At 33.5% G+C, this 14,382-nt stretch overlaps 1 protein-coding gene across 5 annotated transcripts in view; it reads left to right on the top strand.

Annotated features, from left to right (window-relative positions):
• The first annotated feature begins 4,359 nt into the window (after positions 1-4,359).
• grn (GATA binding protein grain) overlaps positions 4,360-14,382 on the top strand; it is a 93,248-nt gene continuing 83,225 nt past the window's right edge. For 3 of the 5 annotated variants that reach the window (XM_028311376.1, XM_028311391.1, XM_028311406.1), the window contains exons 1-2: positions 4,360-4,628; positions 12,233-12,591. In XM_028311376.1, the coding sequence (XP_028167177.1) occupies positions 12,348-12,591 (244 nt within the window). In that variant the 5' untranslated portion in view covers positions 4,360-4,628; positions 12,233-12,347. Of the gene's footprint in view, positions 4,629-9,764; positions 9,879-12,232; positions 12,592-14,382 lie in introns of those variants that run through there. The other 2 variants (XM_028311383.1, XM_028311401.1) reach the window with 2 other exon arrangements.

A 14,382-nucleotide genomic window follows, 5' to 3' on the forward strand; every position in this document is an offset into this window, starting at 1 on the left:
TCAAATACGACTTAAAATAGANAGTCTGCAAGCGACTATTACGAGTAATGTTCGTGGTAGACTGCTGTAGAGTCGAAAATCGTGTGGCGGGTAGATGCGAGTTAGATCATTCTGGAAGCTTTGGCGGTTAATTTAAAAGTGCGTTCTTGAACCCTTTCAGAGGCATTGTATCTTTGTGCGCTTTGTACTGGAGATGGTTTATCTGAGTCGCGGGGTACATAAGTGCTGTTTTTTCATTCCGTAATGCTTTTACATTTCAAAGGGGTTAAATGTTATTCAGACTACCCGTTTAGAAATGTGTGGGTGTCGCGTGGAAAGGAAAATACTAGGATTTGAATATAAATATTAATTAAAGTGAGGATTCATGGTCGTCTCTTTTATCCTGTTTGCTTCTCGTGTACCTACTAAGCCCAATGTTGAAACTTGTAATGTAGTAGTAATTATCATTTTTAATGAAAGATTTTAGTTTAAAGAAAGTTTTTAGTCAAGAGATAAACAGTTTACTCGTAGATTTGAATAAAAAGCTTATTGAAATCTATACTAATATTATAAATGCGAAAGTAATTGTCTGTCTGTCTCGCTTTCACGCCTAAACTACTGAACCGATTTAGATGAAATTTGGCATAGAGATAGTTTGAGTCCCGGGAAAGGACATAGGATAGTTTTTATACCGGTTTTTGAAACAAGGACGCGCGCGATAAAGTTTTTCTGTGACAGACAAAATTCAACGTGGGCGAAGCAGCAGGCGAAAAGCTTGTCTGTTATAAATATAATAAAAATTAATTTTGTGAATTTTCTATATTATATGACTTTTGATGCCAGTAGAAGATTATTATGGATAAATATGTTTAGATCAGTGCAATAGTTGAAATCGTCTCTACGTTTAGTTGAAAGCTGTCTATACGGAAAATGTAGAGCTATACCTACTTTATTAAATTTTGCAAATATTCGACCAGACTTCCAAGAATTGTCTCAAAGTAAATCTCTTGTAACAGTCACCCAGTTACCGCAGCGTTATATCATTACCCATTAACGCGCAGCACTAGCGAGATAGTGTTGTGCCGGGATTTATAGCACGCGGGTATATAGCATAAATCACCACCCCCACCGCTAAGAGGATCTTAGGCTTTCTAGGAGCTAGGCATTGTTTTAGCAAAAAATATTATGATATCCAAAATCAAAAATCAAAATCAAAAGTATTTATTCAGTTTAGACCACAAGTGGCACTTATGAACGTCAAAATATTATTATAGAAAATAATAAAAAAAGAAAAGGTAGCCCTTATGGGGCACTTTACATGTCTCCTTATCTTTTGGGCCTATATCCCTACATAATACATAACTACTATTTGTTACCTAGGAAACAGATTAATTTATCTTACATGTTCACTAGTAAATGTATTTTACTCGTATTTATTCAATAGCTATTACCAATCTTATTTATTTTTGCTGAATGTAGTTTTAAAGGATTTATTTACATATTCAGTATTTTTCAATATTATGATGAGTAAAATGAAATCTATAAATAGGTAGATTTTTCTAAATATTACTTTACTGATTATCTTGCTTCTAACTGGCTGTAGCTAAATTAGCTAATTACTGCAAGCATAATAATATGTGGACTTGAACATTCATACAAACAAAGTTTATACAATTCCAATCTTTTATTCTAAAGTAATGTGTAGTAATTACTACTGGCAATCTAAAAACTGAGTTTTGTGGTCTTCTTCCTATTCTCGATAGAAAGCGGCGATAATAATGCGAGTTAATAGAATATCTAATTATTATAAGTGAGAGATAATACTTAAAGATGCCATTATGCTTTTTAAATAAATGAAGGATCAGTGATTGTTTAAATAAATTAATATGTGGCTGAATATGCATGGTGCGTTTCTTTAATTAATAATTATTCATTAGGGGATAAAAATCTTTTTCTCTGGGTTTGTAGGTGCTGTCTGGAGCTTCCAGACAGTGGTGACTGAGTTTGTTGCGGCGCTTCTTCTCAGCACATGTCAATAGTTTGTCTCGAAGCGCTGGTAGGGCAAAAAAAGAATGAGACATTGTATAGGCTCCTTAAAAGCATTTGACGATTTGTAAGTACTAATTTCATTAGTCTACATAAATAAAGATAATTTTGAGGTGAATCCAGATAAATTGGTTTTTCTCATTTCTCTATCTTTGTTTAATTGTTGCCACCATCTTACTTTAACTTTGACAAACGTCAAAATTATATTAAACTCCATACAAAAAACACAGGTTATCGTCAAAGTTAGGGTCAAAGTTGTGGTGCAACTCAGCCATAATTTTCATGAAATGACATGATTATTTTATAGAGCTTTATTATGAGGTGTCTGAAGTTATTTAATTGTTTTTACAAATATATAATTTATCATTTTAATTTAGTTATTAGATGTAGAGTTGTGAAATTCAATGTTATTTCCTCCAGGAAACCATAAAATTCGTTTTTTATTGGAACAGAGCATTAATTCTCACAGTTATTACATTATCTTATTAATACCAATTTAGTAAACCCAATTGATACTCTCCTAATCATTATTTCAACCATAGAATGTCCACTGCTGGACATAGGCCTCTCCCAATGATCTTCGATTGACAACTGGAAGCTAAATTATTACTCTTCGTAAAAAAGGTTTGTTTTATATTTTTTATGGCGTTTCAGAACCAAAGACTCTAATAGACATCTTTTGATCTCTACATATTATTTGAAATAAAAATTCAACGTAGAATATTTGTCAAATTATAACTTTAAACAAAAATAGGTGAGCGTTGTCGTAACGTTCCGGAAAACGCAAGAGTAATTTTTCAGCCATGCGTTATGTCGGCATATTTCAGTAGAAAAAAGTGTCGCAGCATTTGTTATCATTGCACTATTTGTTTTCCTAGATTATGTAAAACGGCCTTTGGCTGGTGAGCAAAAAAAAGGGAATGGATAATCCTATTATTGTACTGAGTTTTGTATTTCTGTGATTACAAATCCAACCGAGAATTTGAATTATTTGTGCTTGCATTGTATTCATTGATACAGAAAAAAACGAGTAAGGCAGTAGTAGTAGCGTTTACCTATACACATAGTGTATTTTCAAATCAGTAAAAATATTTATAGACGTAACTATTAGCTGCATAAAAATGTAATTTATTTCAAAGTTCAAAAAATATCCCTAACTAGTGAAGATATAATTTTATATAATTTAATAAAAAAAAACACTTTTCATTGTATAAAGCTGTGTAATAAGTGTGAATATAGGTGCGAACCCGGAAAAAAAGGAGATATTAATGTACCTACTTAGAGCTTTAGTAGTAAGTAAGTTTAAATTCCTATCTCTAATTTTATAAAAAAAACACATAAAGATGCTTTAGTACCAAATAAATATTTTTCTTTCTTTCTTTAAGACAGCAATTTAAGCAATTTTAAAAAGAGGCCTTTTTAAAGTTGCCTAAATTCTTGCCATATTGTAACCAAGGTGATTGTTGATGAGTTACCTTAGTGATATGCTCTACTGAATATTATAGATCTAAGAATACCTATTCCAGATGATAGGTAGAGTGACATTTTATTATTTTATGCTGTTATTACAAATGCTTTAAAGTATTACATATCTCTACATTATTGACTGAGTGGAAAAGTATCTATTAATGTTTTCTAAAATGTTCCGTATCATGATTGTAACTGAGGTGAGTAAATCCTAAAATATAAAATAACTAAACTTTGATATTTGTATTTAATCGTGACAAGCATTTCATTACAATAAATATCACCTAGTTTCAGAACTTATTTACACATCAATAAAATTGACTTTACAAATACAGCTAATCTTTATAAGTAAATTATATTAATTTGATGTTGCTATATTCAATCCTGTCTTATGTCTAAAGCCAATACGGCGAATTAAAATTACTTTGCAAATTGCACTACTTCCACAATTGTTGATTCAGTTTTGCACACCAGAAAATAAATTCCAAGCGCTACATTTTGGCGCCCAACACTGATGACGATATAAAATACCTAGTTTGTTCAAGCAGCATAGGACGCTGCCAATACTTACGGTTTCATTCAAAATAAACATGTAAAATTCCAAAGTTATTGATGCTAATTAATTAAAATTTCCCTCGCAGGCATCCATCACACGCGGCGCGCGCGCGTCGACTGCACGCACACCACCGCACCGCCCAAAACGAAAAAAGAACTAAACCCCTCCTCCACTTTTAGGCCCCGCCCCCCAACCGCCTGCTAGCGTATGCGCCAATCACAGCCGCGTATACTCCGAGCGGCGGCCGGCAAAGCCGAACATAGCCGATCGTGGCCGATCGCGGTTCACAACAAAAAGTCACACGACTGGTTTAGTGTCGGGTTGCGTCCCATCGACGCCGCATCACGTGCGAGCGACCTGCGCTTGCGCTCAAACAATGAACTGTTTTTGTAACAACCAAATCTAACTAACCGCAACTATTTAATTTCATTACACATGATTGTGACCTGTGATAAGGATACTCAGCGAAAATGAGAACGGCATGGAGCTGATGTTTACAGTGTGTTTTTCTATCTCAGTATTAACAGTGATACATAGTGATAGTGAATATTGTGATACACATCTGATAAGGACATTTAAGGTATTTACATCTTTGCTTATTTAGACATTTTTATATAAGATACTAGATAACCTACATTCATAACATAGTGGTGCCTATCTTTACTCTATCAAATCTATAGGTAAACAATATCAACTATGATAGAAGTATAGTGAAAAATTAAATAATTCCATTCGTATATGCTTTTAACCATTCAGATAAACAATAAACAAACTTAGTATGTGAAACATCACCAAAGCTCTACATATCAACATTGCCATTTGTGGCGGCAAATATTTATCAAAAAATCGTACGCAAATATTAATTTAACTATCAAGGTAACACAACAGAAATATTGTCAATCATGTAATATAATGATTTATGCGTAATATTGTCACATATTTTCCACTCAAAGTTAGTTCTATGAAGAAATATTAAGATTAGAACGCCAAGACTCTACCGCGCCCGTGCGTCGGAAAACTGCGCGGGCAAATACGGAAAATAGCTTGTTCCAGAAAATTAAATAGGATCACTTTAATAATTAAGTAAATTATTGTGATTTCAACACCCGAATATGGATATGCTCCTAATTTATTTAAGTATAATATTTTTAAACTGATTAAGTATAATCTGATTAGAAATTATTAAGCTCCTTTAATTGAAAATTATTGTATGTGTTGTATTGTATGTGTAAACAAAGTTCTTATTGATATAGAAAAACCACATTGATATATTTCATGACTCAGATGTTTATTATATTATGGAAAAAATGCGTTACGACCACCTAACTCATTCTCTCATGTAAAAGACATAAACGAAATTTCAAGGTGAAAATTTCTCAGCTCTACATATTATTCATAATTAATTATATCATGACGTTTGAATTAATTATAAAATGTCTGTCAAATATGTTTAATTGTTGTAAAATAAATATTCATACTGGCTGTTATGGTTATTGCTTTATATCACAAGTGTCAAAACCAACTTAGTGCTCGGCTGCAAAAAATAATATTGTTTGCACTTTCCTTATTTGACTAAAAACTATGTTTTGTTATTGTGCCAATATTTAATATGAATTTGCTGCGGTCTTTTATTAGGCAATGCAAAAATAAGGTTCTGATACTTTAATTGTAGGCAGGATATAGGTATCATAGGTAGGTACTCTCTCTATCTTTTGGCAAATGTCAGTTACCTTTTATAATAAGATAAATGTACATATTAAACCGCTATCACACATAAAGGTGTGTTTGTTTTATGTTAATCCAACAGTATTTTTACATTAGTACAACGACCACTTTAATGAATGTAAACTATCTAATCTAATTATTGTCATAAAAGAAACAAGTTCCATACCGTTTTGGAGATCAATATCGATTTTCCTTAATACCTTAACACCTTACTATGGTGATTTTCTCATAATTAAATATGTATATTTATTCAACAATGCAACGTTTATAGTTGTATGTACATATACATAATTAGTAAAACTCGGTAACGGTATTCTATGAGCAAATATGTTTATGTAGAGATTTATAGATTATAATCTATTTATTTTGCACTGGCAAAATAGACCTTAAATTTTTGATTTAATTAGTCAGAAACTAATAATATTTAAATTAAATGGCTGTCAATTTTAATATAGTTGGTTATTGTATAAATTAATTTAAAAAAATACTGACACTACAATTAGAGATAGGTGGTACCTAAAAAAAAACAAAGCACTTGTCAAACTAAGCACTTCAAAGTTCTTGCCGCAGTAAAAAGAGAATTTCATTATTCTTGATAATTATTATCAATTTTTTGCTCTAACATCTACAGTAAAAAAAATGTAGTTACAAAATTAAATTCAATAGAGCTAAATGGAATGTTTTAATTGACAGGTTAATTGTTGTGTATGTGTACTATGTGCTATTAAGGTTATAGAGAAAACATTGAATTTTTATACCTTACAATAAAATGTTAAACCTACCATTCGCAAATATTTCAAAGTCCTATACAAACTATAAATAGTTAAGTTAGACACAGATATTTTATTATGCAACACTTACATATGTAGCGCAGTGTTAGGTAGGCAAACTTTTAGCTGAAGGACACTGTAGTCTGCGACAGAAGTCACATGCAACCATACATACATTTCCATACAATAAGTATTGGCAACCAATCAATGTCAATGTCACCTCACAATATCTTTGGCCGCCATGACGCTTGTTCGAAATTTGAATGCGGCCCGAGATGCGCGGGCGCCGATGATCCGTCGATAAGCAGTGTATGTGCGCACACGTTTCCGCCGGAGGTACATAAGTAGATATCCTGTAAAATAATTTATTGTAGGCCATAAACTCGGAAAATATGGAAAACTTCCAGGATGATTTTCACGGGTTATTGTCACCTTGCCACAAAGTCAAATCGTCACAATTCTTAGTTTTATTATGACATTGAAAGTTTTAGCATAAATGTAAATTTGTCTTAAGAAATATAAAATGAGGAGCTTATACATAACTTTCACTGTGACGAGCTGACTGTGGTTTGCCACAATACATTTTGCGACAATTTTTTTTAATAAATGAATTTGACTATAGCCATAATTAATACATAAGCGGATACGAGTTTTGCTTGATTAATTGTTAAGTGTGATTAATTGAAAAAGGCATTTATTGATGCAGTTTGTGTTGTGTGTGGCCGTAGCTCAGCTAGAGAGAACTTAGTAAGAAAAAAATCATGAAGCGGGCACAAAAATACTCTATTTTCTTTAATATCAAATATTCAGAAAATAAATCTTTATCTACAATCTGTGCTCTAATATAATTCACACTAAATTAATTTTGACAGACCACACTACCAAACATGAACTCATTGACTCATTCAGTATCTTAAAAAGTAATAAACACAGCTGCAAATGACTAATAAATATTAAACGTACCGATAAACACCAATCAAAATCGGATTAAGGGTTTTTCTCAGTGAAAAATAAATCAAGTATCAATAAATTATTCAATCCATGGTTCACTTTAAGGGGCATCGATCAAACACGCTCGGAAATAAACTAAAATGAGTCTGTACTCCCATCACAGATTAACTTTTATCTGTAGAGTTTACGAAGGTTTTTGTTTTGTGCCTCCGAGATCAGAGGTTCGTGTAATCCCTTTGTTGTTAGCTTGTTTTAATAGAGGTTCTTCGGATTTGTAACCGACCCCAGAACTGTGTATTTTAAAGTAAGCATGTATTTTATGCACTTAATTTAATTTGACATGATAATTATTATGTAGAGTCATTCTAAAATGTATGATTGTCATTTTATCAAAACCATGAAAAGATGTGAAAAAATGTATAACATTTAGAATAATATGTAGAGTTATATTATTCTAAAATATAAACCTCATGCTTACAAAAACAAGAAAAAAAAACTGTAAGCTCTGTTAAACAAAAAAAAAAAAAGGATGAACAATGCTTTTCAAAACTGATCGTTGCATCACGAAAATGCACGAACGTTTTATCTCGAATCACAAAAGCATCACCTGAAAATAAAAACGTTCAAAAACCGCCCATAACGGCCGTTGCCCCTAAAAATTCTAAAATCGCTTTCCAAATTTTTCTCGTGGTTTAATAAATACATCCCTGGGGTCAATCAATTTGGTATCGCCTACTCCGATTAAAGGCCAGATAGTGTTGGACACGGGTTTTTGGGCCCTCCTCAGGCCGGGAGGTCTTTGAGGGAATCAATTATCTTAATTGGGAGTTGGCCTAATCTTAATAAGCAAGCCTGCTGGACTCAACGTATCTTTAACAAGACGATGAGTGTTACATTAATTTGTTTATCTTTTGGAACTAGTGAGGTTTAGTTTCAAGGTTGTGGTTAGATGGACTGAAAAAAAAATTGGTAGAGCCTGTTGATTGTATTGGATATTGCTACGACTATACTATGAATTTTCTTCATACATTATTTGAATTCAATATGAGTACTTTTTTTAAACAGCGTTCATTAATTTTTAAAATGATTATAGAAATTAATTTAAATATCTCGCATTATTATTTTTTCATTTGAATATGTTTTGAATATGTGTCAAATACGACTTAAAATAGATTTTTAACTAGGTAAGTATTATTAGTACAAGGTTATGAATACGTATAAATAGATTTCGTTTTGTATAACAACTAAAATAGTTTCTATAAATTTTAATTTATTTCCATATTCTCGTCAAGAAAATAATTCTTGAAGATATGAATACACACCATAACTCGCAATGACAAACCATCGGGTGTACAATGTAAATATTTGCCGAGCCGTCAGGTTCTCCCACAACGCAAATCAAGTGGCAGGTGCAAATAAATCGGAGAAAATCGCTTCAAAACAGGAATGGCGTCCATAAAATACTAAATAACTCATAATCCAGTGGGTGTAAGATCACAATGTTTATCATTGGTGCCGGGCATAGGCAATCACTGGTGATTTATAGCGTGGATACGCTACTGTGTGTTGATCACACGATCGTGATTCAAATCCTGATAGTATACGCATTATCGTGCGCCCGCGCATCCATCACCCGCCGGTATCATGGATCAATTGTGGACCTGTTTCTGAGCGCGCCACAAATAAAGTTATGCGAGCTACGTCGATCTTTAATGAATATCTCTAATGAAAATTTCCTCCCGATAAATACTTCGGTGCTTAAATAGATATTATTTTACATGCAGTCTTTGCCAGCGTTCATCTAAGTTGGTCGTTTTGTTTTAATTAAATACATTATCGAATAGTGTTGTGCGGAGGGGACAATATGTAGAGCAACTGTTACTATCTGGTTACTATATTGTAGGATTTAATAGATATAGATCTAATAGAAAGAAAAACATAATCAATTATTATTTTTATCGATAATTTGGAATCAAGTCTGAAATTAAATAAAGCGAAGGCTACACTAGCTTGGGCATTAAATATTAAATCTGTATGTACCATAAAGCATTGATACATATGTAGTGAAGAATCAATATAAGTTTTAAGCGATGTGCTACCGTGTGAACCCTAAATTAAATACAGATAACATCGAAAGCCGTGAAATAGCGAAATCACGGATTATTTTACTTCTTTGTGGAGCCCGTATCACTCGTTATCATCAAGATATTACGAGGAAATCAGCGTAATTTGTGATAAGCCGTGTGATTCCTTTTTTATTTTATCAAAAAAATCCTTTTCAGTCGATTTTCAGATAGCGGCGTCGTCGGTTGTGATATATCAAAGTTTCTTTAAATTCATCAATTTGTCATCATTCGAGATTTCATCTTATCAACGTTTTATTGGTGAGACTTCACTTGACGTTATATTATCTCAAGAAGCACGTCTATGATCTGGATTCTAGGAGATTCTGATTTTGACTTGATATTCTAATTACAAATGTTACGTAATCAAATTGTCATAATTTGTCATAATTAATTACAATTATGTTGAAATTAATTATCATAATTTACAAATGTTGTGTATCGGGTTCAAAATATTGTAATAAATAAAAGATTTATTACCTGCCCTTGTATAGATAGAAAACTAATTTCATTTGTTAAAGTCATTAAATACTATTTTCAGATAGGTATCGCGTGTATCATGAAATATGAAACCATAACTAAAACCATTTATGTCAATGGTAGTAGGTATCTTCAATATCTATTTAATTTTCTAGAGCTTTCATTATTAATTACATCTTGAATTTAAACCTTTTTAAACAAAATTAAAAAAAAATATATTTGCTGATTTCTGTCCTATTTTTTTAATGATTATTTGTCTGTATATCAAAATTGTTTGTTTCCCTAACAATAAATAAAAATAAAATGAAAAACTATAATTGATATCTACTAAGTTGTGATAGGTACCTATTTAGAATTCAAATAAATGATCTTGAGCTGAAATTACAATAAAAACTATTAATGAGATGTGATAAAATTATCTCATCTTTTGAGTGTTGTTGCGTTTAAATTCTCTAGTGACTAATATTGTAAACTGTTTTAACCGAGGGCTTATTTAATTTGCTTTCTATTTAATGTCTAATGGTTCGAAGGCAATAAATACATTTTTTATTTTATTTTTTATTTTTATTTTTTATTTTTATTTACACTACTCCTAATTATGTAAATACCTAGCAAATTTAAAATCACATGTTACGTAATAACCCTATTTATAAATATAAATTGTACAGACATTTACAAAAATACAATTTAATATTTTCTTAAAATTTAAAAAAAAATTTAATAATGTTAATATTTCTAAAAGTAACATACTTTGATACAAATAAAAAACATCTACACGTCAATTAAACACATAACTTGAACCGTTTTTATGTGCATGTAAAGTTTAGTTAGTTCAAAAAGGGCACGATTTTACTTATTATTGGAATGATTTATATAAGGTTTTTAAATTTAAAAATACCAACCGGTAAAAATATTTGTTACTCTACATAATCAAATGAAGACTATTAGTTTGAAATATCCCTGATATACCTAGATTTTATTTTGTTTTATGACATTTTTAATTAGGTACTTTGCCTAAGTTGTTCAGTAATTGTTTTTGTTCTTACTGTGTTGTTGTTATTTATGTTACAGTCAAAACTGCGTTAGGGCGTTAGTCAAAATCACTTTTGAGTGCAAAAAATCAGTCAAAAGCGGTTTCGCCTGATTTTTAACAAACAGTCAAAATTCATACAGTGTTATGATTAGTGAAAATTACTTGGAAATCATAAAAATGTGTTATAGAACCACTATAAAATGTACCATTTTTGTGATTTGTGCATACAAAATGATCACACCTACTTTAGGTACTACTTTTAAGATATCTGGGTACACGTCAGGTAAAAGATAAGTAGATTATCAATTTGTTCGGTATAAATAAATAAAATCTTTGCACTTAAAAGTGGTTTTGATTAATGCGCTTGGTCAAAACCACTTTTAACCGGAAAAATCAGTCAAAACCACTTTAGACTGATTTTTCCAGTCAAAAGCGGTTTTGACCGATTATGAGTTTTGACTGTAACATTTATATGTATTATTGTTTCAATAAAGTTTTTTCTAAGTTGCCCTTTACAAAAATGAATTGAAAAGTTAGAATTTAGCCTAAATTGTTTTACATAAAATTAAATATTAATATTACAAGTATGTAACGTTTAATGTGGGTATTAAAATTGTCTCACATACATTTCAAATCGTCGTTAAAAGTCTAGCTGCTGTTTTACCAGGAATGTTAAAAGGTAAAACAGTTATTAAATAATGTCATGTGTGTCTGTCCTCAAAATAGCAAACTAAAAAACTAGGTGTAAATGTGGTAAATCACCTTAAATTATGTTATGACTGTCGAATATACAGTAGCAAACAGAAAAAACATGAATTCAAGGCAATTTGTGTAGAGTCATAGCAGCCAGTATGTCTATTACGGTATATTTGGTGGTTTAGTAGCAATAAAAATCACGACTCCGTTGGCTAACATCGCTTAATGCGCGCTTATCGCTTATCGCGGCGGTATCGAGTGTAGTTCGCGCCGTATCACCTAATCAAATTGGGAGCGTATCGATATCTTCGACGTCTTTCGATAGCGCACCACTATTATCTTAATTGATTGTCTTATTCGCCGGTTGTTTTTTTTTTTGATGTAGCGCGGACTTATCTGTTTTCAGATACGTGCAATATGAGCCGGTCAAGGTTAGAGTGCGGCCGCCGATAGTGGACTGGACTGAGATGCGGATAGGTGGAGACGGTGGGACTCATAGTGGTTGTGTATAAGAGCGATGCATGGTGTGTGAGGTGGGTTCAGCGGTCATGGACATGAGCGGCGAGGGTGGCGGGGCGGGGGGCGGGAGCGCGCTGCAGCAGCGCTGGTACGACAGCCGGGTCAACGGCAGCCCGGCGGCTGGTGACGTCAACGAGGCCAACGGCGACTTCTTCCACTCGCCGCTGGAGGGCGGCCACCACAGCCGCGCGCGCTACTACCACCAGCAGATGCACGCCCCCTACTCGGCTGCGGTCAGCTCGCATGGTGAGTCACTCTTTCTCTTCATTCTTCTTTCCTAACACTATCAACATCATCATCATCATCAACAACAGCCCTTTACAGTCCACTGCTGGACTATGAGCCTCCTCCACTATAGTGGAGGGTTTTGCCATAATCTCCACGCTTGGCAGGCGGGTTTGACCTAACACTATAATCCAGGCCTTTTCGAGGCGAGAGTGAATAGGCACTTACAGGGCAGATATGTACCATCCTAGACTGCATTTTACTTAACATTAGGTACGATTGCAGCCAAATACCTGCCTTGTGCTGCATAAAAAAATTGTTCACACTCATTCTCACTTCTTCTTCTATTAGGTATGTAAATGGCCATGGAGTTGCTTTGCTTAGGTGTTTTTAGTCTGATACTGACTGTGACTTCTGTTGTTACAACCCATGTGGTAGATGGAAGGAAGATATGCCTATACCTTATTATGGTGGCTCTAGTGTCTGACACCAGGGCAGTGACTTCTCTTGTCCCATAACCTATGGATAAAAGAAAAAAAAATTATTCTTAATGAGCCGCTGTAGGCGTCTCCATGCTCGTTCACACACTAACGGAGTTTTCTGCAAAGTTCGCTCTATCACGCTCCATCAAAGGAGTTCAATCATTCGGATATTTTCACCTCTTTCAGTCTAAATAAGCTGCTGATAGAGCTAAAAACATAGAATATTATAATAGTACTGGATAAGGATTAGAAGGTAGCCCTGTAGCTTTCCGCCCAGAGCTTCCCGCCAAGTTCCGCGTGATTCTACATGACCTGATATGACGTCGATTCGTGATAGCATGATAACTTACATAATTGATAAAAGTTAACTGTATCAGTATTTGATTGCATTTATTTTTTTAGGTCATTTCCTTTTACTTGATAAAAACTGTACCTACATCCTAACCATAACCTAGGCATCTAATAATTAAAATAAATTGTCTGCGGTAGCTGTTAGCGTGGTATGATGGTATTAACTTAGGTGCGACGCTCATAATGTCTTGTTTGATTATCTCAAAAGGCCATCCCATCCTAACCTAAGTAAATTGAATGGAACAGAAGCTTCTGTCATCGATAATTCGTTGGTTTCGAAGCTTAGCTAGCATATGTTTAAAGTGACAAGAGTTTGTTTCTCACGAATTAGATTTTCAGATAATCATATGCCATAAAAATAAATTCACTTAAAAAGATTTGGTTGAAATCTTCAAAGATAATCTCTATTATTACCTAATTTACAATGTCGAACTCTATAACTTCAAATATAGTCGTAAACCTGTAGCTATGTAACCTAGCCAAGATTAAGTATGTAAAATCGGTGTGGAGCCGGTCAGGTGGACTGTCAGCCGAAGCAAATTGCCGGCAGCCGGCGGGAGCGACGTTATCGCGCATCGGGCGATATCTCTCCCAAACTCCACAATTAATTCAACCCACCCGACCACTCAAAATCGCCATTCTGTAAGGTGACAGGTTAGGTAAACACCATCTAAAATGGGCTTCGGCCGTAAAAGAAAAAAATAATTCCATCTTTTTGTTTTTTCCTTTGAGGTTTAAATTTTATGGCGGCAATAAAGTTTTTCGTGGAGACAGGTGGCTCTTCTTTATATTTTAACTACTCGGCCGGTGCGCACAAATGTTCATCTAGAGAGAGGTGCTTAGGGGCTAGATTGGCATGTGGGCGCGCCGGGGACGATTAGAATTTATTTGGAGGTGCCTCGGTAGTGATGTGACACTTAAGAAACTGTGTCACTTCTCGGAATCGGAACTGGGAATTGATTTCGTCGGGTTCACAGCA

This window comes from Ostrinia furnacalis, unplaced genomic scaffold (genome assembly GCF_004193835.3).
Source record: "Ostrinia furnacalis isolate ACB-3 unplaced genomic scaffold, ASM419383v2 OfSCF0219, whole genome shotgun sequence".
NCBI lineage: Eukaryota > Metazoa > Arthropoda > Insecta > Lepidoptera > Crambidae > Ostrinia > Ostrinia furnacalis.